The 23315-nt window shown below is 54.4% G+C and overlaps 10 protein-coding genes across 10 annotated transcripts; 5 read left to right on the top strand and 5 right to left on the bottom strand.

Annotated features, from left to right (window-relative positions):
* Positions 1 to 339: 339 nt before the first annotated feature.
* Positions 340 to 1305, top strand: M409DRAFT_21693 (uncharacterized protein; the record flags this gene model as incomplete). Its single annotated transcript, XM_033805982.1, has 2 exons — positions 340 to 657; positions 709 to 1305. 2 exons carry the CDS (start codon positions 340 to 342, stop codon positions 1303 to 1305), a joined length of 915 nt encoding a protein of 304 aa, XP_033669144.1.
* Positions 1306 to 1517: 212 nt separating this feature from the next.
* M409DRAFT_53544 (uncharacterized protein) lies at positions 1518 to 2496 on the bottom strand (the record flags this gene model as incomplete). The annotated part of the gene is made up of 3 exons (XM_033812403.1): positions 1518 to 2088; positions 2151 to 2408; positions 2468 to 2496. The coding sequence occupies 3 exons, from the start codon at positions 2494 to 2496 to the stop codon at positions 1518 to 1520; spliced, it is 858 nt and encodes a 285-aa protein (XP_033669145.1).
* Positions 2497 to 3344: 848 nt separating this feature from the next.
* M409DRAFT_36435 (glycoside hydrolase family 43 protein) lies at positions 3345 to 4365 on the top strand (the record flags this gene model as incomplete). The annotated part of the gene is made up of 2 exons (XM_033810553.1): positions 3345 to 4094; positions 4144 to 4365. The coding sequence occupies 2 exons, from the start codon at positions 3345 to 3347 to the stop codon at positions 4363 to 4365; spliced, it is 972 nt and encodes a 323-aa protein (XP_033669146.1).
* Positions 4366 to 5085: 720 nt separating this feature from the next.
* M409DRAFT_65720 (uncharacterized protein) lies at positions 5086 to 7884 on the top strand (the record flags this gene model as incomplete). Its single annotated transcript, XM_033816636.1, has 1 exon — positions 5086 to 7884. One exon carries the CDS (start codon positions 5086 to 5088, stop codon positions 7882 to 7884), a length of 2799 nt encoding a protein of 932 aa, XP_033669147.1.
* A 927-nt stretch (positions 7885 to 8811) lies between these two features.
* Positions 8812 to 10371, top strand: M409DRAFT_53546 (uncharacterized protein; the record flags this gene model as incomplete). Its single annotated transcript, XM_033812404.1, has 3 exons — positions 8812 to 9241; positions 9319 to 9610; positions 9660 to 10371. 3 exons carry the CDS (start codon positions 8812 to 8814, stop codon positions 10369 to 10371), a joined length of 1434 nt encoding a protein of 477 aa, XP_033669148.1.
* Positions 10372 to 11394: 1023 nt separating this feature from the next.
* On the bottom strand, positions 11395 to 13020 carry M409DRAFT_53547 (uncharacterized protein; the record flags this gene model as incomplete). Its single annotated transcript, XM_033812405.1, has 1 exon — positions 11395 to 13020. One exon carries the CDS (start codon positions 13018 to 13020, stop codon positions 11395 to 11397), a length of 1626 nt encoding a protein of 541 aa, XP_033669149.1.
* Positions 13021 to 15224: 2204 nt separating this feature from the next.
* Positions 15225 to 17528, bottom strand: M409DRAFT_65739 (uncharacterized protein; the record flags this gene model as incomplete). Its single annotated transcript, XM_033816642.1, has 3 exons — positions 15225 to 16417; positions 16465 to 16659; positions 16712 to 17528. 3 exons carry the CDS (start codon positions 17526 to 17528, stop codon positions 15225 to 15227), a joined length of 2205 nt encoding a protein of 734 aa, XP_033669150.1.
* Positions 17529 to 19204: 1676 nt separating this feature from the next.
* M409DRAFT_65723 (uncharacterized protein) lies at positions 19205 to 20150 on the bottom strand (the record flags this gene model as incomplete). The annotated part of the gene is made up of 3 exons (XM_033816637.1): positions 19205 to 19554; positions 19605 to 19987; positions 20095 to 20150. The coding sequence occupies 3 exons, from the start codon at positions 20148 to 20150 to the stop codon at positions 19205 to 19207; spliced, it is 789 nt and encodes a 262-aa protein (XP_033669151.1).
* Positions 20151 to 20422: 272 nt separating this feature from the next.
* On the top strand, positions 20423 to 20949 carry M409DRAFT_65740 (uncharacterized protein; the record flags this gene model as incomplete). The annotated part of the gene is made up of 4 exons (XM_033816643.1): positions 20423 to 20441; positions 20516 to 20551; positions 20710 to 20825; positions 20896 to 20949. 4 exons carry the CDS (start codon positions 20423 to 20425, stop codon positions 20947 to 20949), a joined length of 225 nt encoding a protein of 74 aa, XP_033669152.1.
* Positions 20950 to 21425: 476 nt separating this feature from the next.
* Positions 21426 to 22465, bottom strand: M409DRAFT_36425 (uncharacterized protein; the record flags this gene model as incomplete). The annotated part of the gene is made up of 4 exons (XM_033810551.1): positions 21426 to 21648; positions 21721 to 21815; positions 21866 to 22242; positions 22315 to 22465. 4 exons carry the CDS (start codon positions 22463 to 22465, stop codon positions 21426 to 21428), a joined length of 846 nt encoding a protein of 281 aa, XP_033669153.1.
* Positions 22466 to 23315: the final 850 nt, after the last annotated feature.

Here is a 23315-nt window from a genome sequence, read left to right on the forward strand (position 1 = left end):
GGAGGAGGAGGAGGAGGAGGAGGAGCTGGAAAACGTATGGAACTGCCATGTCCGACTTTTCACAATCGACTGCGCTGCTAATTGCACTCTAAGCTTCTCAAATGGCTTCGAAGTAATGGGGATAGATGTCCCACTCCTCACAATATACATGTAAGTTTCGCCTACCGACCGAGCTTATTCTGATGACGGAATGGAGTTGCTTGTGTAAGTTTACTCTCGCTCCTTCCTCATCTGTGGCCTTAGAGTGCCAAGAACAAACAAGGGACTTCCCGTGAAGCATGTAATGGCCACTTTCTTTCCGAAGACCACCCAACGACACCACTACATGAAGTCTTAGGCATGGCACCTCTCCAGGCCGCCACTTCCGCCGGCGCCGACACGATGTCAACGACGGTATCTGGAGATACTCCTGCGACCACGAATCCAGTCAAAGCGGAATCGAAGCGCCTACTCAAACAAGTCTGGTCCGCCGCGAATTTGGAAGACGCCACGAACATCGCCTCGCGCTCAGTCGAGCTGTACGATGGCAAAGGTCTCCACGTTCTCTCCGCCGCCAACGCCGTTGCATCCTTCCCCGGAGGTTTGCGTGCCGCAGTCGACATGCTGCTCATAGAGATAATCCCCAAGATTGTCCAGCGCGAGGGGCTTGATAATCAGGTATGTACCAGCACACCCTTCTGCTTCAGGCTCAAGCTCACACTCCAGCAGGCATTCTGGAAGTCAATCCGTCGGTCCAAGGGCAGTTTTGCGCGGCAGTTCAAGCTCATCGATAAGACTCTCTACTGCATGGTGCGTGTGCATTCAGACAAGAGCTACAAATCTGGGCGACGAATGCGCCCCAGCCCCTTCGAGATATTCGACCGCACGACCGCAGCATGGGAATGTCTACTCAAGCACGTCCGACACAACTACATCAAGGCGAAATATCTCAAAGCAAGCCAGCCGCGCATCTTTCCGATTTCCCGAGCCAACCTTGTTTGGCTTCGCAGATTCCATGTGGCCGACATCACAGCGTTCAAAGTCGCAGGACATTGGCTTCCGCAAGAGCTGGTGGACATGGTGGCGAGGGAGACTTATCAAGTAGGCTTCTCGGCTGAAACGATCAAGCGCATTTTTGGTCCGTTGCAACATAGTACATTTTTCGGCGTCCATCAAACTGCAGCGACGGTTGCTCTACTCCGAGCATACAATAACTGGTTTTGGTGCGCGGAGGATGTGGAAACCGTTCAGGGAGGTACCACACGCGTGGGTCGCCATGCACTCACAGAGACGGCGAACGGCGAGTGGCTCGTGAATGGATCATAAAACTCGAGCGCCATTGCCTTCGAGGAATTCTAGTGCTCGCCTGCAGAGGAAGGTCAAGGGTTAGCAATGCAAACGATCCACGAGAGTGGCTTACTAGCATGTGAAGAGAGGTGATCCGCATACGCGTCTTCCGAATGTACATAATGGCTCATTGGTGCCACTCTCATCTTCCCACTCACAGTGAAATGCATGGTGCGCATGTTATCGTTCCATCAGCCCAGCAGAGCCTGACTCTCCCGACTCCCACCACCCCCAGCGCCCTCCACCGCATGCAACACAAGATACTCCCCCACAGCAACAATCCCATTATTAACCGCCACCCACCCAACATGCGGATACCACTCCTTAACCACCCACAACCCATCCTCATACCACAAATCCCTCGGCATCGTAAACCTCGCCGGCCACGACACCGCCAAAGCCAAGAACGTGAGCGCCTGCAGCGTAAGGGAAGTGGAATTCAGGGAAGTGGGATTTCCAGGGGAGGGTTTCTTGGTCTTGCGGATCTGGAGGATGAAGGACGTCGCTGTGGCGGCGGTGATGAGGGGGTTGATGCAGATGTTGTTGAGGACGAGGGTGAACACGAAGGCGAGGTCGAGCCAGTCGGTTGTGGGGATGGGCATGATGTATGCCCAAGCGATCGAAAAGCCGGCGTGGAGGAGGATGAGAGCGAGGGAGATTCTAGCTGAGCTTTTTGTAGCAGTGGGAGATGGCGTTGCGGAGTCGGGGTGGCGATTGTTAGTACTATCTGATCGTGATGCGAACGTCAGGACGAGGATGAACCTACTCGTTGTTAGATCAGACAACATTACGCGCCCAAGAGCATTGATGAATGGTGAACTCACTGCACCAACGAGCAACCCCACTGCACCAGCACTTGTGCGAGATTGACCCAGTCGCGAAGCGTGGGTGGGTTCGAGATGATGGATCCGTATTGCTTTGAGGGTGGACATAGGAACAGATAGTACATGGTCACGATTTGTGCTTGGGCGGATAAAGCCAGGAGGAGAGTCGCTGGGAGGGAGATCTCGGTGGTTGTCCGTGAGGTGAGGAGCTTATCCCATTGCGGGAGGTACGATAGGATGGTAAGTGGTATGAGCACGCTGGATATTGCGTTAGTCCGTTGGTAATTCTGATCAAGATACGTTTCGTTCTGACTTACATGCTGAACACGTCTAGGGATGCGACCATGACGGCCTGGGTGTTGGTGCGTAGAGATCAAAGTGAAGTCTTGACTTTGATACGGCGGACAGAAACATTGAGAGATGTCTTCATGTGGCAGCCTGGAAAGACTTGGCTTCTTTCAGCTCATCCCTGCGTAGACCAAATCAGGAGCTCGCTATATTTCGGCCCCCAAAATAGGGCGAATGATTGTCTCTGTACAGCCTATTAACGTTGCAGTCGTCGTGGGAATCGTAATAGCACAGCCGCTTGGACTTGATGCAGGCGGCACGATGGGAGCGAAAAGTGTTGCATTCTCGGAGCCTGTATAATGTCGAGACCTCTCTATTCTTGTCTGTGCTTCGATTGAAGTACCACCATAGCTTCTGTTATGTCGTCGAGCGACGTCTCGTGAGACGTGACATGTGAGTCGACGTCCGGCTTTACTTCTTCCGCCTTGACGCTTGAGGGGACATTGGCAACGACCTTGACCCCAACAATTGGCATCTCCCGACCCCTCATTCATCGACCGCGGCGGAGAAACTCATCGACTCGATGGACGTTCTTCTTCGCGGTCTTGGCATGCCTTTTTAACCGTGGTGATCTGCAAGGATGCAGCTTGCAAGCGAAGCGAGCAGAGTAAATATACCTGAAGCAAGCAGGGTACGCATCGATTCATTGGTGGCTTATCTTTGCAAGGTCCTTTTCCTATGAAGTCAATTTCGAGGTACTTTGTTGTAGGTACTAGGTACCTGGGCCTTGGGGTGGTGTTTCAGACAGTAGTTGTATAAAAAGATGTCTGTCCTTCATGGAATTGAGATCGAGTTCTCACTGTCGCGCCCTCTACCGTGTCAGGTCATTCTTAAGGAGTCCTCAAGATGCTGGCCAATCTTGCTCTTGTGGCTTTGAGTGCCTTCACTGTTGGAGCATATGGATACTCGAATCCCGAAGCGTGCTCCGGAACATGCACCAACACGCACGATCCATCTGTCATCCAGCGCAGCGATGGGACGTACTTCCGCTTCTCGACCGGAGGACTGGTTCAAATCCATACTGCACCAGCGATTTCTGGACCATGGACTTTCGCATGCGAAATGCTGTCTGGCAGCTCTAAATTGACAGTCGGCACCAACGCCGGTACGGATCTCTGGGCTCCTGATGTCAGTCTCGTAGGCGATACGTATTATGTCTATTACACCGTCAGCTCTTTCGGGACTCAAAACAGCGCCATCGGCCTTGCGACCTCAAGCGATATGAGTTGCGGTAGCTTCGCTGACCAAGGAGGCATCGGAATCTCGTCTTCATCTTCGAAGCCGTACAACGCCATCGACGCGAACTTACTCAACGATGGAGGCGTGTACAGGATGCAATTCGGGTCTTTCTGGAACAACCTTTACCAAGTCACCATGGAAAGTCCACCGACCAGTCCTTCGGGCAGTTCGGTCCAGCTTTCGTACGATCGCGCCGGAACGCATCCTGAGGAGGCCGCTTTCTTGATCAAGAATGGGAATTACTACTACCTCTTCTATTCGTGGGGCATCTGCTGCGGGTATGATGCGACTAGGCCTGCCGCGGGCCAAGAGTATAGGATCAAGGTGTGCCGGTCGGAGAGTGCGACTGGTGGATTCGTAAGTCCATTCACCCATGACTCCTGAAATGAGGCTGATAGATTCCTAGGTCGACGCAGATGGGACGAGCTGTCTCCAAGGAGGCGGCACGGTCGTGCTGGAGTCTCATGACAAGGTCTATGGGCCCGGAGGACAGTTCGTATACGATGATCCCGTGAACGGCTGGATTTTGGGGTATCATTATGTCGACACCACGATTGGGTACGCTGATGGAGATAAGCGTTTTGGTTGGAACGTTATCGATTTCAGCAGTGGATGGCCGGTAGTTTGATGGATGCAGGCGGAATGCCGTATCGTGAGAAAGATTCAGATTCTGCTATAGTTATTCATCTGCAATTCTGATATTCTTGATCCTGAAGCCCATTGCTCAGGTCCAGAGCTGCCGATGGCTTGAAAGTCAGGCATTTTTGCTATCCTCGTCCTCATCGTTCCGGTAGAAGTGAGACGCATGGAGTCTCTCCACTGTCAGAACGGCGGCAGCGCCTCTGTTCACCCTTCAAGGGGGCCAGCTAACTTGAGGGTGATGGGATGAATGTCAAGCTAGGGGATGGTCGCAGGCTCGGTCGCTATAGGCAGCATCCGTCCAATAGGAAGTTCGGTATCTCGAGTTTCGCCATCGATGCGCCCACGTAGCACGAGAGTGACGACGTTGGCTGGCGATTGATCCTGGTCGTGGAGTGAGAGTTGTTCGATTCATCACTCTCACGCGCCGGCAGAAAAATGACGTAGCGTGGAACTAGCGCGAAGCTTCCAGGCTGTTTCCATTTTGGGCCGTGAAACCACTGGCAGGCGCGAGCACCGTCGAGTCAGTTCCAAGAATCGGTGCATGCAAGTACATATCCTGTAACACTCTCCCACTCTCTGCATTCTTTCTTCACATCACAAACTCAATCCACAGAGAGTCGACACACCCGACAAGTGCTCGAGAGAGCCTTCACATCGCTTCGTTTCTTTCTACACCCCGCCTTTCCTACCACACTTCACCGCAATCATGGCATCCGGAATGCAGTTCACCGACAAGGCCACTCAGGCTCTGTCCGATGCCCAAGATATCGCACAGCAGCATGCTCATTCGCAAATGCTGCCCATCCACCTGGCTGTGGCTCTGATTGACCCACTGCCGGACCAGTCTAAGGACCAACAGAACAACTCGGCACACCCTTCACACGCCGCGACCTCAGCGCCACTATTCAAGCAGGTCGTGGAGCGAGCACACGGCGACCCACAACTACTCGAGCGAGCACTGAACAGAGTACTCGTTCGCACGCCGTCACAAGATCCCCCACCAGAACAGGTCTCCGTTTCCCCTGCCTTTTCCAAGATCCTCCGCAGCGCGAACGAACTATCGAAGACGCAAAAAGACACCTACATCGCCGTGGACCACCTCATCCAATGTCTCGTTCAGGACTCGGCGATCCAGAAAGCCCTTGCAGAGGCCAATGTCCCGAACCCCAAACTCATCGACCAAGCCGTACAACAAATCCGTGGCACGAAGAGAGTCGACAGCAAGACGGCAGACGCTGAGGAGGAGAATGAGAACTTGAAGAAATTCACCATCGACATGACGGCCATGGCAAGAGAAGGCAAGATCGATCCTGTCATTGGTCGTGAAGAGGAGATTAGGCGAGTCATCAGAATCTTGTCGAGACGGACGAAGAACAACCCCGTCTTGATTGGTGAGCCTGGTGTCGGTAAGACAACTGTCGTCGAAGGTTTGGCTCGCCGAATCGTAGACGCAGATGTCCCGGCAGGTCTTGCAGCATGTAAGCTCCTCTCCCTCGATGTCGGTGCTCTCGTTGCTGGTTCGAAATACCGCGGCGAGTTCGAAGAGCGTATGAAGGGTGTCTTGAAGGAGATTGAAGACAGCAAGGAGATGATTGTCCTTTTCGTGGACGAGATCCATCTTCTCATGGGCGCTGGCAGCTCAGGCGAGGGCGGCATGGACGCTGCCAACTTGCTCAAGCCAATGCTGGCACGTGGACAGCTGCACTGCATTGGTGCCACTACCCTGAGCGAATACCGCAAGTACATTGAAAAGGACCAAGCCTTTGAGCGACGTTTCCAACAGGTCCTCGTCAAGGAGCCATCTGTTTCGGAGACGGTCTCTATCTTGCGAGGGCTGAAAGAGAAGTACGAAGTCCACCACGGAGTCACCATTCTCGATGGCGCCATCGTCTCTGCTGCCACTTTGGCCGCCCGATACCTCACCCAGCGACGTTTGCCTGACTCTGCTGTCGACCTGATCGATGAGGCAGCAGCGGCAGTGCGCGTTGCTCGCGAGTCTCAACCTGAAATCCTCGACAACATGGAGCGGAAACTGCGCCAGCTCGAGATTGAGATCCACGCCCTCGACCGTGAGAAGGATGATGCATCTCAAGCACGTCTGCGCGAAGCACGCGCCGAAAAGGCAAACATTGAGGAGGAACTCAAACCGTTGAGAGAGAAGTATGAGAGCGAGAAGGAGAGATCGAAGGAGATCCAAGAACAAAAGATCAAACTCGAGTCACTCCGCAACAAGCAACTTGAAGCTGAGCGCGGCCGAGACTTGCAGACCGCCTCCGACCTCAAGTACTACGCTATCCCCAATGTTGAATCTCGAATTGAGGAATTGGAGCGCGCCAAAGCTCAAGCCGACAAGGAGGAAGCTGCTAGGAACGCCGCCACCGGCGAGCACTCTTTGGTGGCTGATGCAGTCGGACCGGACCAGATCAACGAGATTGTCGCTCGCTGGACCGGTATTCCAGTCACCCGCCTAAAGACCACTGAAAAGGAGAAGTTGCTGCAGATGGAGAAGGTACTTGGCGTCCAAGTCGTCGGTCAGAAGGAAGCTGTTACATCTGTTGCGAATGCAATCAGATTACAGCGGTCTGGCCTTGCCAATCCTGGACAACCGCCATCGTTCCTCTTCTGTGGTCCATCAGGTACTGGTAAGACGCTTTTGACAAAGGCGCTCGCCGAATTCCTGTTCGATGATCCAAAGGCCATGATCCGCTTCGACATGTCAGAATACCAAGAGCGTCACTCACTGTCACGAATGATTGGCGCACCACCTGGGTATGTGGGTCACGATGCTGGTGGCCAGCTGACCGAAGCGCTTCGCCGCCGTCCATTCAGCATTCTGCTCTTCGACGAAGTTGAGAAGGCCGCTAAAGAAGTCCTGACCGTCCTTTTGCAGCTCATGGACGATGGTCGTATCACCGACGGTCAAGGCCGTGTCGTCGATGCAAAGAACTGCATTGTTGTCATGACGTCCAACTTGGGTGCCGAATACCTCGCCCGGCCTAACGCTCCGGATGGTAAGATCGACCCAACGACCAAGGAACTCGTCATGACGGCACTTCGCAACTACTTCCTGCCCGAATTCCTCAACCGTATCAACAGCATCGTCATCTTCAACCGGCTCTCGAAGAAGGAGATTCGCAAGATTGTCGATGTTCGGTTGGACGAAGTTCAGAAGCGACTCAACGGCAACGGACGAAACGTCAGGATTGAGCTCAGCGACGAAGTCAAAGACTACCTGGGCTCGGCTGGCTACTCACCCGCCTACGGTGCACGCCCACTGGCTCGTCTCATCGAGAAGGAAGTGCTCAACCGGCTGGCTGTCCTCATCCTTAGAGGCTCTGTCCGCGATGGCGAGACTGCCCGCGTGGAGATTGAAGACGGCCACATCGTGGTCCTTCCAAACCACGGCGAGAGCGACATGGATGACGATGAGGAGATGTGGGATGAAGATGATGCCGTTGAAGAACTGAACGCCGATGGAGGCGACATGGACCTCTACGACGAGTAAATATAGGAGGATGAATGATTGAATGAGCAAAGATGAACTCAACAGCGTTCAAGCGAGTCTTTGAGGCGTTTTGATGGACACGAGACATGGGAATACGGGATAAGGGATACGGATAATCATGGAATGGATGCATGACTGACTCCTGGGTATACATAGACTTAGTGAATGAATGAAAGAAATATTCAAAATCAAGATAGCTCTCTTCTTCATATTTCTCGTAGTGGTGAGGTTAGCGAAAGCGTATCTTGGCGAACGATTCAACGTTGAAAAGACAGACTTGCGCAATTGCCCGCGATGCGAAGGTGTAGGCGATGCTATTTTTGAGCCAAGGACGGGATACGAGGGTCGGCAACGAATCACAGGGATGCCACGGCGGGACCTTGCAGTTGGCGGGAAGGCGCGATGGAGGTTGCCGAGGTGGGCGAGTGGGCGAGGCGAGCGACAGAGGCCACCGTCTGGCCTGCTCGTTCTGGTGTGGTGCGCTCTGGCTGACGACAGCAATGAGCCACGATTGAACACTCGACTCTTTGGAGAAGGAGTATTCTTTACGGGAACGGCAGCAGAGATTTCTGGCGGCATCGCATGTGGATAAGCTTTGAGTGTACGAAGAGCGGACCCTGATTATTGAGGCTTCTGGAAAAAGGACAGCTCTTCTCACGCACGCATACCGCACTCCTCACCTCACCTCACCTGTCGATCCACTCCTCATCCCTGGACTCGCCGCACCACCCCCTCTACACCCACCACCGCACCTACGACCCTGCACGTCGCATCGCATCGCACAAAGACGACTCCGCGCATTCGAACCATTCCGCCTGTCCCGGACCATGATCGCGCAATAGTCTCGACTCCCCTCCCACGCACGTGTCCACCCCCGAACAACCCACCACCACACGCGCGCACACCAATACTCGTATATAAAGAACCATGGTCATCGAAGACAAGTACATCGGCCTCGCCCTCGCCGTCACATCCACCCTCGGCATCGGCGCATCCTTTGTCATCACTAAAAAGGGCCTCAACGCTGCCGCCGAGCGCCACGGCTTCGAGGGCGATGGCTTCGCATACCTGCGCAACCCCATCTGGTGGGGCGGCATCGTGACCATGGTCGTCGGCGAGGTCTGCAACTTCTCCGCATACGCCTTCGCGCCCGCGATCCTCGTTACGCCCTTGGGCGCGCTGAGCGTGCTGATCGGCGCCGTGCTAGGGAGTTATTTTCTAGGGGAGCGGTTGGGGATATTGGGAAGGGTCGGGTGTGCGATTTGTTTTATCGGGAGTGTGGTGATTGTGCTGCATGCGCCGCCGGACCAGGAGTTGGCGAACATTGATGAGCTGTTGCATTATGCGTTGCAGTGGGGTATGTGCTACAATACTACGATCTGGGCGGCAGATTGAGCGATATGGGTGGAAATGCTGACAGTTTTGCGCGGACAGGCTTCTTAACGTATTGCACGATTGTGACGGCGTTCGCGGTGGTTATGATCTATAAGATTGCGCCGGTGTACGGGAAGAAGAACCCGATGGTCTATCTCAGCATCTGCTCCAGCGTGGGCAGTATATCGATTATGGCGATCAAGGGGTTTGGGATTGCGGTCAAGCTGACGCTGGGCGGGAACAACCAATTCAGCCACCCTTCGACGTATGTCTTTGGGATTGTGGTGATTGTCTGCATTCTGACGCAGATGAACTATTTCAACAAGGCGTTGAGTCAGTTCAGCACGAACATGTACGCGGAAATCCACCCTTCAAAGCGCAACATGCTAAACTTTCGACAGTGTCAACCCGCTCTACTACGTCACCTTCACGACCTGCACGATTGTGGCCTCCTTCATCCTCTTCCGCGGCTTCAACACCACCGACCCGATCAATACCATTTCCCTCCTCTGCGGCTTCCTCACAATCTTCACCGGCGTCTACCTCCTAAACTTATCAAGAGAAGACCCAGACGGCGGCCACCTCGGAATCCGCCAAGGCGAGGACTCCCTGGGAGAATACCACGAAGTCGACGGCATCCCCACCGACGGCCTCACCGGCCTCCAAACCCGCCTCAGCATCCAAGCGCGCCGAAGCGGCGAAGACCACCGCCGCAGCGAAAGCTGGAGCCTCCGAAGTCCCGTGACAGGACGCTGGAACGAAAACCCCAATGCAACAGGAGGAGGGGGAGGAGGAGTCGGCCGCCGAAGTCGAGACGTCTCGGCGCAAAACCTCATGCATTCCTACGACGTCGAAGCGAACTCGCTACACCACCTCGTGGAAGACGACGACGACTACGACGAAGACGACGAATCGGGCGGATCGTCGAATCAGAAACGCACGAGTTTCGACGACGGGACCGGGCGGAGGGTGACGATGAATGGGAACGCGAATAACAACAGCAAAAACGAAAGTTCTTCGTTTGGGCCCCCGCGGCGGAGTCGCACGGTGGATTCGCAGACCGTGGACGCGAGTAAAGGGAAAGGGTTTGATGCGAAGAAAGCGAAACGGTGAGATTAAACTCAAGAAGAGAGTGATTTGGTTGGGCATAAATGTACAGGGCGTTTGTGTGGGTTTTAGGAGCAAAGCATAGGGCGGGTTTTTTGGCGGGGCCAAATGTCCAAGCATTTTCTGCCTTTTGGGGATTGATTGAAACGCCTTTGTACGAAACTTCGAAGGGGAAAAGGGCAAAATCCACTTTGCGCAGGCGTTTTTTTGGAGGAGAGGAGGGGTTGGACTATGGTCTGCCTATTCCTTTTGGGGAGGAGGTTCTTGTTGTTTGTTCTAGTCGATGATGGGATTGAGGTGAAGTGAGGTATTATCTGAATCTCTGAATCTCACATATCAGATCTCACCTGCAATATTCAATCTGCAATCTCAATCGATCAAGCCAACCTGCCTGAGTCTTTCGAGACTGTGAGAAATCCTTCTGTATCTGGTGGGCGTGAAATGGAGAAGAGCAAGAAAACCAAGGGGGAAAAAGGGAGGGCAAGAATAGAAAGGTATACTCAACGTGTCCCATGCATATTGGATCGATTGATTGACTGACTGATCGGGACTTGTTGTTTCATTGTTAGAATCATATATCTTCTTCCCTTTCCCCCTTCTTCTCCAACTTCACCTCCTCCCTTCCCCCCTTCCCCTCCCTCTCTTCGCCAGTTCCATATTCATAAGAGACATCTATCTACTGTTATCGTCTTGGTCGTATATTTCCTCCCTTCCTTCCCTCCCGTCTGTCCCTTCGCCTTTCGCCTGATAATTAGCTCCAAAAAAGCTAGGCTGTACAAAAGTATGATATGATATGGTAATGGTGCTTCTCCCGCACAAATAAGAAACGCCATCGCCTCGCTCAGTGTCGCTCAATTGCTCGCTCGCTCGCTGGTTGCGCTGCACATCCAAATCAATCGAATTCCAGAAACAGAAAACAGTAGTGGTATCGTCTCGCCGCTCCCAAAACCCAGAACCAAAACAAGAACAAGAAAAGCAGGGCAAACAAAGGAGAAACCAGTCATCACGACCCCAATCCATCATTCCAAGCTAAAAGCCCAACTCCGAAAAGATATCCTCCGCCATACTCCTCCCCTCGCCCTCACCCGCACTAAACACCGCGGGCATCGTCGTCGACGATGACACCCCAAACTCCCCCCCTTCCCTCGCAGAAGATCTCGGCGCGCTGGGGTTCGACGCCGTCTTCGCCAGGGAGTGCTCGCTGGCGGAAGCGATCGTCGGCAGGGAGTAATTTACAAACCCCGGGCTCAACCTCCTGCTGCTCAGGGGGTGTTCGTGGGCGGTCGAGAGGTGGAGGGTCGTTTCAGAGGCCGTGCGGTCGAGGGACCGGAGACGGTCTGCGATGGCGCCGAGGTTGTGGGTGTCGGGTTCGGCGTCCGGGGGCACATGTGTGCTGCCAGCGTAAGAGTTTTGGGCGGAAAGGCGGAAGGGGGTGTTTTCGCCGCCGGTGCTGATGGTGGCGGCGGAGAAGGTGGGGGAGGTCATGTCGATCGAGGCGGTGTAGTCGCCTGGGGTGAGGTTTTCGTCGACATCTTCGGATTCGCGGGGGGAGTAGATGGAAGAGTTGGGTGAGCTCGGTGGGCCATTGTTGTCTTGGTAGTCGCGGATTTCGAGGTTGGGGAGAGAGTACATTCGCGGACGGTGTTGTTCGGGATCTTGGGTGAGGTTGGTACCAGGTCTTGAGCCGTAGAATTGGACGTTTTGTACAGAGTCTGGGCCCAAGCTGATGTCGGATGGCTTCCTCCTGTGTTGCCTTATTGGTTCGTCTGGTATGGGCGGTGGCTCCTGGAAGGGTATAGGCAGCTTGTCCGAGGATTTGAACAATGCTGCACCCAGGACTTCAAGCGATCCGATCGGTGCCGCTCCTAGTACACTGGGGTACGGGAACAGGTCCTTGGCGAAGTCCTTGTGGTCGACTGCAGCATCCTCGGCTTCAGAAGGCGACAACGCACTGACAGGTGCGGAAAGTGCGCTTCGTTGGGAATAGACTGAACTGGCTCGAGAGACATCTCCATTCTTTTTGGAAGCCTTGCTTTGCTTCGAGACAGGCCGGGCTCGCGGTGAGCACGACGATGATATTGGCGAGACAGCGTCCTCGACGACAATGAGTGGCTGTTGATCCCGTTGTAGCCTGCCGTCCAGTGGTTCCTCCGTCCGACATCGTGAGTGCACCTTTGATATTGGTGGAGGAACGACAGGAGCGAGCTTGCTCCCAGGGTCCAAGGTCTGTTGAACTTCATGGTCCACCAGAGTACCAATAATATCTCCGTATGCACTGCGACACCGACTCGGGACTTCCTGGATCTCAATCGGTACGTCAATGACATTGACATTCTGGCCTGGTAAGAGTGGACACGCCGTGGTATGAGGTTGCCTATCGTCAAAGGCATCGATGTCGTAGTTCAGACGGTAGTAATACCAGTAGGTGCCGCCCTGCTTCAGCCCTCCATTGCGCGGCTTGGTCCATTGCATGTGCTCGCCGTCGAAGATGATGTTGTCGAACTTGAAGCATCCCGACCAGAAGCCATGACCACGTCGACGGTCGTGGTGCATTCGATATGGCTGGTTGAAGTTGTCCCAAGACCCGATCAGTTCGACAGTCCTGACTTCTGGCGGAGCGCGGAACAAGAAAGTGACGAGGGTGGTGGGGTCCATGGCGATCCTCAGTCACAATCCTCGAGTCCCGTAGAAGTAGTCTGGTCAACAGCCAACGACGAAGCAAGCGCTACCAGTCCATGATATGTCGTATCGCAACGTAGAGTGGGTGTCGAGCCAGCGGAAAGGGAAGTCGACAATGCCAGAAAGAAGGCAGGGGAGAGCAGGGACAGGGAACAGAAATCAGAGGTTGGGGCGTCAACGTATGGACTGGAGAGAGGCCGGTGGGCTTGTTGTGTAGCGGACGATCAAGCCAACGGCTGCACGAGCTCTTGGTTCCTGGACAACCCACGGACGGATTTGTTGCGCGCAAAGGGCAGATGGCCAACCCGGGCCGAAATAGGTGCTTAAAGGAAACGGCGGGCTGGGAGGGTGGACGAGTGAGCAATAGGTGCGTGCAGGTATAGATTGGGGCGATGGCGCGTGCGAGGGTGGATGGGAAGATCGGGATCTCCCACGCGGACCGGGGTAGGTAGATTGATTGAGTGAGTGAGTGGTGAAAGGGAGGTGGAGGGGATAGGAGATGATGTGTTTTGCTTACACTTGCGGCAAGAGCAAAGCAGAGCGACAAATTGCGCAGTGACGTCGGGACGTCGAGCGTCGAGGCAGGCATTGCTTGCGCCGTCGAGTCCAGAGCAGCAGGGATGGCAGAGACGAGAGGACGAGCAGGGGTGGTGGTCGCTAGAGCGGAGTGGTGCTATCAGAAGGATTCCGATATGTCGCTCGCTGGCTGCATGCGCCGTTGCCGTGCCGCCACACCCTCCTCCCTCCGACAGCCACTCGACCGCGAGCAAGAGGACAAGAACTGGGCCATCCGCGACGCAAACTTGGCCACCGCGTGAGACCTACAGCGCCGAGCGTGCATGAAGGCATGCTGTCCCCCCATCCATCTCCCCCAAGCTCGCGGCTCTCCACCCCATAATCATCATCGTCAAATACAAAGAAAAGCAACAGCCGACGTCGTCAACTCGCGCGTGCGGTTGGCGTCGCAGTGTGGCGGTTGGTTGATCGCTTGCAAGCTTTCGCGGTATGGCGACAACAGAGCGGGGACCCTGGGACTCTTTCGAGTCTGGAGGCAGCTAGTCGCCAACGGTTGGTGGATTGCTTAATCTCGGACCAGACACAACCTTGAACCGACCGTCCAGAAGAGAAAAAGGGCGACAGCAAGAAGACCACACAACCCCATTCGCGCGACGTGATTCGCCCACGCTCATTCCATCCGTGAAAGCAGGAGAAGAAGGAAGCGTCTACTGTAACAATCCTCCTCCATCAAATGCTTCGCTGTTGATCAATCAATTCGTGCAGCAGTAGATTGCCATAGACTGCAGCAGCTTCGCATTCGTTCCAAGCACCTAAGCTCATCACTGCCACCGGCCTATCCTATCGCTCCGCACACGTGTGCGACAAGACTTCAATAACGCGTCCCGAACGGGAGAGATCGACCCACCTGCTTTCCAAACGCGGAGTCCACACTTCTCCAAACCGAAATGATGTCTGTGCGATCCCGGGAGACAGGACGGATCGACTTCCGATATTGATTGTTCTTTATTGCTTTGGACGACCCTCCACTCCGCTCTCACGATGCTTTGAGAAGAGATTCGAATGTGAAGAGAGGAGCGCGCTGTTCCCCAACGCAAGAAATGCACGGCCTGGAAGACTGCCAGAATCCAGCGCAGGCGACCGATGAATCTGCCTACGATATCGTGAGACAAGCGCTTCGCAAAAGCACGCACGACACGACATAATATCGGACGCACCTCTCAAAACCGATTACACAAGCACACGAAAGGATGACGAAAGCCCACCCGAACGCCACAGCGAATGTCTCGAGCACAGAAAGCCAGACATATCGCCTCGTCTAGACGCACTGCAGGAAGCCTTCGCCAAAAACCATCTCAAAGAGTCGAACAGGACATTCGATAAAGAGCAGAAACGAAAGAGGTAGGACATAAACAAGCGTACAAATTGGTCCCCAAGGAGTCATATCGACTATGCTCCGCTACATACATACAACATGCAAAACAATGCCCACCCCAATCAAAAATGCAACTTTTTCCTCATCATCAAACACGGATGAAAGTCATGCTCAACTTCGCCAACATCGGCGAAGTTGGCTCTACCCACCATCTCCCAGAAAAATGCCCAAAAACGAAACCCCGTCAAGCTCAATACTTCATCATACAAACCCCCTTCCACCCCATCACCTACGTCAAAAACCCCCTCGAAGCATTCCTCCCCCTCTCCGTACTAAACGCCTCAATCTTCACCGCCCCCAAAATCACCTCCATCCCACTCTTCCCACTCTGCACCCCGCCGCTCACAGGCTGCATCCTTAACCTCCACTGCGCCTTCCTCAGAATCCACTCCTCACTCCCATCGTCATCGTCATCATCATTCGCGCGCCGTTTCCTCCTCTTGCTCCTGGCAAAATTATCGATATCCATGGACGAACCCCCACCCCCGCCGCCGTCGTCCTCGTCATCTCCGTCCTCATTCCCGCTGACGAACCACTCCTTCCCATCGACCAGCACGTCTGCATCGGGTCCGATGCGGCATTTCACTTTCTCCTCGCTCATGCCCGTATTGCGCGGACTGACCGGTAAGCTGGCGACGCCCGCGCCGCGCTCCATCATCATGAGGCCGAGGGGCTGCGTGACGGGGAGGTTCATCTTGTTCGCGATGACGGAGAAGAGGCTCGTGATGCGCGAGAGCGTCTGTTTGAAGAAGGTCGCGCGGCACATGCGCGCGGCGGAGATGGCGTTGGGGGGCTCGACGGCGAGGAGCGTCGTTTCTTCGCCGGTGATTTCGAGGATCAGGCTGTGTGCTTCGGAGTCGACGTATGGTCTCTGGTAGTAGATCCAGCCGGGGCCCGAGGGCGTGCTGGAGGTGGTGCTGCTGGCGGGGGAGGGCGCGGCGGAGACGGCGCCGGATAGTGTGTTGTCGCTGACGAAGGAGATGCCGGATTGCCGGATGTCTTCGAGGCGGAGGGAGATTTCGGAGCGTTTCCACGCGAGGTTGTAGGAAATGGAGTGCGGGATCAGGCGCTGCTCGAGGCCTTTGAGGTGGAAGTATCGCGCGTCGCGGAGGAGTTCTGCTCGGTGCTGCTCGCTTCGGATTTCGACGGGGTAGCCCTTGAGGACATGCATGAGGTCTGCGAAGGTTTTCGCCGATCGATTTGGGACGCTTGGGGGGAGGATCGTGGGCGGTCGGAGGAGGGATCGTTGGGACAGTCCCGGGAATGCGTCGCCTGGTGTGGTGAGGAACATCGAGAATCCTAGCGAGAAGTAGTTGGGTGAGTCGCCGGGGTTGCTGAAGAGGTCCCGTGGTATTTGGAACTCTTCATCCCCTATTCGGATGTAGATAGTCGATGAGAAGAGCTGTGCGGTGAGTCGCGGTACTGTAAAGTCAGTAAATGTGGTTTTTGTGAGCGTCGAGCATACATACAGCTAAAGAACTGTGCATCCGCAAACAGCTTGACAAAGTGCGGTCCATCCTTGGGCTCGATGTGGTATCCTTGTAAGTGTAGTGCTATGTCTTCGAATGTCGCCGGGTCTCGATCGATGTAAAGCGTGCGAACACTGTCTGCGCCTTCACTCTGCCGTAGTTGCTCTTCAAAGAACTGCGAAAAGTACGAAGGGGCTTTGCACTGTCAGTGAGTAATCTATAACCAGTCTTGGTGAGTGCTACTAACCATCAGATGATATCGACGCTCCAGACAACCTAAACAGCTTATCACCAATCTGGATTGGAAACACTTTACGAGCAGGCAAGACCATAGGAACGCCAGGATCCGTCATGCGACGTGGTCCCGTACCAGGGATAGCACCACCGAAGGGAGGCCGAAGAGACTCTATGTCTATGCTCTGAGGACCTCGTCTGCCTTCCGAAGCCTCGGTCGCTCCTCGTCCCCTAGCACTGGGGCCACTTTGTGAACGAGTGTTGTGCGAGGGAGGTTGAGTATCCGTCGGCGAGGACTCATCCTCACCAGAATCGGACATGGTGGTGCGCGACATACGTTTATCAGCACGACTGGAAACGTTGGGCGATTGTTCTGACGCGGACTTTCTCTTCACACCGAGAAGGCTGACAGGTATGTTGCCGGTAGGACGTCGAGGTACGGCAAAGTCTTGACTATCGATTGATCCGTTTGCTCCTTGAAAGGGCCAGTTCATACCAGAGCCAGGAACGACAGTCGGTATGTTGAACTCTCCTCTTGTAGATCGTTGTTCACGTTGCTCTTGCAGCAGTTCCCCCTGGGGTTCGTAATAGTAGGATGTTGACTCCCCAACGCTATCCAATGGGGTGTCCCAGTCCCAGATGGAAGTTTCTATGGGTCTTCGATTTGAGTTGGAGTTGCCACTGTCTGGTACTTGAAGTGAATCTTCGCGGCCGGTAGAGCTAGCCTTGTTTGCGCGCGCGGTGTTAGGCGGTTTCGAATCCGTCTTGTCTATACTGTCGAGGCCTTCGTCAAGTTCGGCGCCGGATGGGGTTTTGTTTGCAGACGCCATCTGCGCAGACGTCTTGGCCGTCTTAGTATTACCGCTTGCTGCGGTCCTGCTTCCAGAACCATCGTGGTCGAGACGAGTCCCCAGATTTGACGTCTCTATGTCAGCGCGCTCTTCTCCACGAGGAACGTTGCTAGGCATGAGAATGGCAGGCGCTTGAAGTTATGCGTTTCGGGAAAGGCTCCTAGCAGTCCTAGCGCTCGGCATGGGAGCTGTATAATCCCTCTGTAAGCAGGAGAATCAGCCTTAAACTCCGCAACACGTTAGCGCAGCTCTGCATGACCTCACACGGATAGGGGAAAGAGGTAGGTGGCTTCCTTTGAGTAGCAGCTTGGGTAAGGCAGTAATTAGCCGGCCTTTTTGGCCCCCGGTCAGCACCAGCCAGCTCTCGCACTCGGCGAAGTGACTTGCTGTGCTGGCGAGCTGCTGACAACGTACACGAAGCCGAGTTCCGTATGTTTTGGCGGTACTGGCCTGTTGTTTTCTCGGACGATGTCACGGCCGGTACGATGTAGGCAGTCGCAAAAGAAATGTGCTTTTTGTTGAGCTCACTCACCAGGCGCGTCCGATCGAGGCGAGCGGGTGTAGCTCGAATGTTGACCCGACGGAGTTGGTGATGTTCCTGGCAGGTCAAAGTCGTTGGCGGTGCTTGGAAATGCGAGTGGTCGAGCGCGATCTGGTCTTGGGGCTGGCTTTGCTGGAGGTCTTGTTCGGGTGCAGAGTCCAATCTGCCCTACAAGTCGAGGCCAACGGGCCTCAGCCTTATTAACTTCACCACCGCCAAACCGCAATCCGCCACATCGCCCGCGTGTCGACGACGGCACTTGTCGTTGCTCTGGCGGACGGGCGAGCAGATCCGTTGGGTTGTAGCTTGTCAGCACTCTAAGACGTGGTAGTGGCGGAAGAAACGGGATGCGTGGTTCAGCTGGGGAGCAGGCCTCTAGCGACAGCAGCGGCGCCATCCATAGTCTACGCGCGAAGAGGCAACTTCACTACAGGTGAAGCTGAACTTGTGCCGTGGGCTTCTGGATGCGCCCTGCCACTCCCCACGGATGGATCAGGATCAAATTCCCCCAATCCCAATCCTACCGAGTAGCGTGGTCACTACTCTACTCCTTCCTTGACATCAGTTGCTCAGGTAAGCCCAGACGAGCTGACAGTCTTTTGGGCAGTCTGCTTTCCTAATCTGCATAACACCACAATGCTGCAATTGGTGCCCTGGGCATGCAGTGTCAAGTATATGCTACAAAGTGGTCCGATGGAATAACAATTTGACATCCCTGCCCATTGTAGGGTTCTTGGCTAAATGCAATCGCCGGCGCTTACTCACGATCCCGGTGCTTGCTTGCGACACCACCATCTCTAATCGACGCCCCATCTTTGCCTCTCAACACTTACTTCTCTAGTTTGTCCACCACACTCCGGTCCTGCATGGTGAATCATTGCCTTGAGACAATCTTCAGTCGGCCTCGCTATCATACCGTCGTGCCGTCGCATTGAAATCCCGGATTCTCGTGAACGCCGGCGCCGGGATGCTGCGGACGACTTCGGCCGGCCGAAAAGCGTCGTTGAGACTACAGTCGAAGAGCGAGACCGAGACGGAGCAAGAAGATGAACAATCCAAAATTCGAATTACGATTACACTACAGTGAGGACGAGAGCTGCTGTACAACGCTTCCTCACACCACCTTAAACTTGTCGCCAGTCTTCTCCTCAATCTCCTTCACACTGGCCTGGTACCCTTCGTCCTTCTCAATCGTCTCGATGTAGGCCATCAACTTGGGGTACTTGGCCTTGTCGATCTTGTTCCGGGACTTGGCAGCCAGCAGAGGGAACGACATCATCATGTCCGCCGCGGTCAACTCTGTGCCGCAGATGTATTTGCCACCTTTGGGCGAAGACGCAACCTCCGACTCGAGGAAATTGAAGTAGTTCAAGAAGTTTCGGGTCAGGAATGCATCATCCACCTTGCCAGCGACCGTCCTTGTGATGGGCTTGAGGAAGAATGGCACGGGTGCCTCCCGGATCTCTGGATGGACATTAATGTCGGTGCTAACGTCCAAGATATTCAGAACTTACGATCAATGACCAGACCCAGCAGCAAGAAGCTCATCAAGCTACCCTCTGCAAAATGCATATAGTAGCGATAGCGCAGCCACTCAGCCGTCTCGCCTCCGACCTGGCCGTCTTTGCCCTCCTGCCATTTCTTGGGAGCGAGATGAGGTGCGAAGTGTTCGACGAGGTACTCAGTCATCATCCCAGATTCGGCGAGGACGATTGGCTTGTCGATATTGGCAGACTCGATGGTGATCTGGGGTGACTTTCCAAGAGGATGGTTCTTCTTGAGGTCATCAGGCGCGAGGAAGTCCTTGCCACGCTTGTAGACTTTGATGTCGTAGTCGATGTTGTCTTTGCATTCTCGTAGGAGCCAGACGATACGCTGTGCTCGGGATTGATCCAGCCTGCATTGTCCGTAAGTAACGTGTATGCGATATGTCTATTGCCAACAGCTCGCATGTTTCACGACATGGAGCACGCATTAGCAGCAGAGTGGCATCTCATCGCTCACCAGTGAAGAGTGACCTTCGGCTTCGCCGTAGTCGCTGCAGTAGTAGTATCCGCCATATTCGCTTTCGATGCTGTCTATAGAAAGTACAAACAACTTATCTCAAAACAAAAAACGCGAAAAGAAGCGCATTTTAACCTCACTCTTTCGCGCTCGTTCTCGGTCCACTGGCCGAGGCCTCCTCTCCTCTTTCTCACAAGATCCCCGGGAGTACCCGCCAAGAACCGGCTGGCTTCACATCCGACGTCAGTTCGCTTCTTGCTCGTAATTACCAGAACAGAGAACCACACGCACGCGACAGGCAGCAATCATGAGGCCCACGTTCCGCCAGATGGCGGGCCATAATAACAGTATGCTATGAGCGATATTTGGAAGATACCGTATGGGAGGTGGAAAGATCCAATGGGCTGACGGAGTGGTGTAGGCGTTCATATGGACCCGGCGCTTGTTCGATATGCGAGTGAGTAGAGAAACATTATCCCAAAAAACGGCATGAGAAAAGAGCTTGGATCAATGGACGGATGAATGAACACAAGAGGAGAGAAGCGAAAAGAGCAGGGCGATGAAGATACACGCGCAAGGACAACTCGCTAACAAAACCTCTCCACCAAACTACAGACATGTACGTCAAACGCCACGAATTCTTCCGCTGGACACCCAAGACTGCCTGGTTGACCGTCACGTACGTCGTCGCCGTGCCCGCCGCGTTCGTATACATGGCCTTTGCGACGGAGGTGAGCTTGTCCCATCCCAACAAACCCCGAGGACGTTGAAAGGATATGGCTGATACGGTGGATGCTGTAGGGCAAATGGGAATTCCGAGGAAAGCTGAAGGGCGATACTATTGCGGAGTTTTAGAGCGTGCGAGGGGAGACGGGATACAGAAGGGAAAGGAGGACAGAAGGAAAGGCATTATACCGGCGTTTGGTGGCAGAAATTGGTGAGAGGAGGATCACACCAAACCACAAGAGCGAGAGCTTGTACATATGAGCGGATACCATGATATTTCCTTGTGTGTGCATGCCGCAGATTCACATTCAAGGTCTCGGAGCTTCGGTCACGTGACCGAGATCCGCTTCACCACGCTCAACCGGATGTGCGAAGGCGGAGATTAGGAAACAGGAGAAGGTGTGTTCTATACTCAAGCATACGCCTGTTGAAACAACTATAACCATATCCACACGGCCTCGCCCATTCTCGGCGATGGATCAAACCGGAACGCCTCGCTAAACAGCAGTCTATACCAACCCAATTCCCCTCCAGCAATCAGCTGAAGCGACCGTGACGCTGCTGCCGCCAGTGGGACAAAAGTATTCCTTATACTACATATTACTTCAAAGCTCCTTCTGGCCTCTGCCAGCGATGCCCCTCCGACGTGGCAGACCCAGCTTCTTCCTATCCATGCGATCGCCCTCCGCAAGCCACTTGCTGGCCTTGACCAGCTGGATGATGTTCACCCACTGCTTGAAAAGCATCACCGGGGCGCTTGCGATTGTCAGGATCCAAGGGATTGTCGAGTCCATCTTGTTAGCACGGGCCAGTTCCATTGCTCCTGCGCTGAACGGGCTGGGGAAGAGAAGGGAGGGTTCGGGCGAGAGAGGGGAGGTGGGTGATTGGTCGGTGGGCCACTTGAGGGCTGGGGTGATGATGGGCGAGCTGAAGCAGAGGAGGTAGAGTGCGATGAAGAACAGCTCGTTCAAGGCGCAGGTGAAGAAGAGCACCATCTGTGGAGTGTCAGCAACTGCCCGCAGCTTCGACTTTCGATTTTTCTCACCTTGTTGGTATAGTACAAGTTCATGATATAGCTTCTCTTCGCATCGACATTCTTGTGGCTCTGAGTCTGGCCTCCCATAACCAGCGTCGCATACATATGCATGTAGTGGCTTGCCAGATCCAGAGAGATCAGGCCTTGGAAAATCATGCTGTAAGCCGGCTTTGCAGTCGCAAGAAAGACCAGCAAGCAGGTCGTGGTGCAGCGATCTGTCACCATATCCAGTACCGCACCAAATCGTGTGCTCTGCTCATACTTGCGCGCGGCGATCCCGTCCAAGGCATCCAGTAAGCAGGAGATGGAGTACAGAAAGCTGCAGCGTCGTGGATGCAGCGGCATGAAATAAAGCGATGCGAGACATAAAACGATGCGGAAGTAGCCTAGAGACAACGAGCGCATGTGAGTTGTTGAAGTCCACAGCCGTCATGATGTTATGTTATTGGTATACTCACCGATCAAGTTGGGAATGAAGATGAAGATGTTCTCATCCGTCTGGTCGCTCTCTGCCTCTACGGGCCCTCGCGGCTTGCCGTTCAAGGGCTTGCCGTTAGTATGTCCATTGGCATTTTTCAACTCTGTCTCTTCAATCACGTCTTGTCCCATCTTGTCGGGTTTATCGGTTCTTCTTCAGGCTCTTGCTGGTCTGCTGAGGATGCGGTGGTGACTGCGCCGGGATGTACGCTAGTCTTGAAAAGAAGGGACGGAGGCTGGTGTTGCTGCCTGTGGGAGATTATTGGGATACTTTGATGAGTGGTTCTCGGTCGATGGCCACGTGCCTGAGCCTATCGTCGTGATCCTTCGAGTCCCGCTTGTCGCGACGTCGTGGTTGAGAGCTCGTTATCGCACGCTGGGTTGTTCAATGCGAGACGCTTCGGTTGGCGAGAGAATGGAGACGATTGCAGATGGTCGCGTGAGAGTTGCAGCAGTCGAGAGGAGTAAAAGAGCGTGTGACGGCGGAGAGAGAAGCTGAGGGCAGGCTGGAGCCTCTGCTTACACTATTCGTTCATCGTTGCGAAGGAAATCTTTCATAACCTCAGTCCCCTTCAGCCAACCCTGAGCACAGCTCGCGTCTCGTGCGCTGCCGACGAGTTCCCGTTCCCGTTGGCTCTTTCCGGTTTAGCACCCGACATGTCCGGTCGAACAACACCTCCGCTACTGCACGACGGAGGCACGTTTCTGCTCCATCTCTCTCCAAAACGTGGTCTGGCTCCAGCCATATCTGCAGGTCTGCCTGTCTGACCTAAGACGCGCGTCATAATACCCAGCTCCGCTCGCCGATACAAGACTACACACTCTGCACCGCCGGCGCCACGGACGAGGACGATAGCATAGTAGTGCTGAGCGTGCGATGGAGCGACTATCAATATCGACATGCGAAGTCAGCGTGTCTGTCCCCGGATACCTGCTTTCCGCGTATCCATCAGAGCAACTCTCCATTGCCGCGAGAAGCCGG

Source organism: Zasmidium cellare (assembly GCF_010093935.1).
Source record: "Zasmidium cellare ATCC 36951 unplaced genomic scaffold M409scaffold_13, whole genome shotgun sequence".
Taxonomy (NCBI): Eukaryota; Fungi; Ascomycota; class Dothideomycetes; order Mycosphaerellales; family Mycosphaerellaceae; genus Zasmidium; species Zasmidium cellare.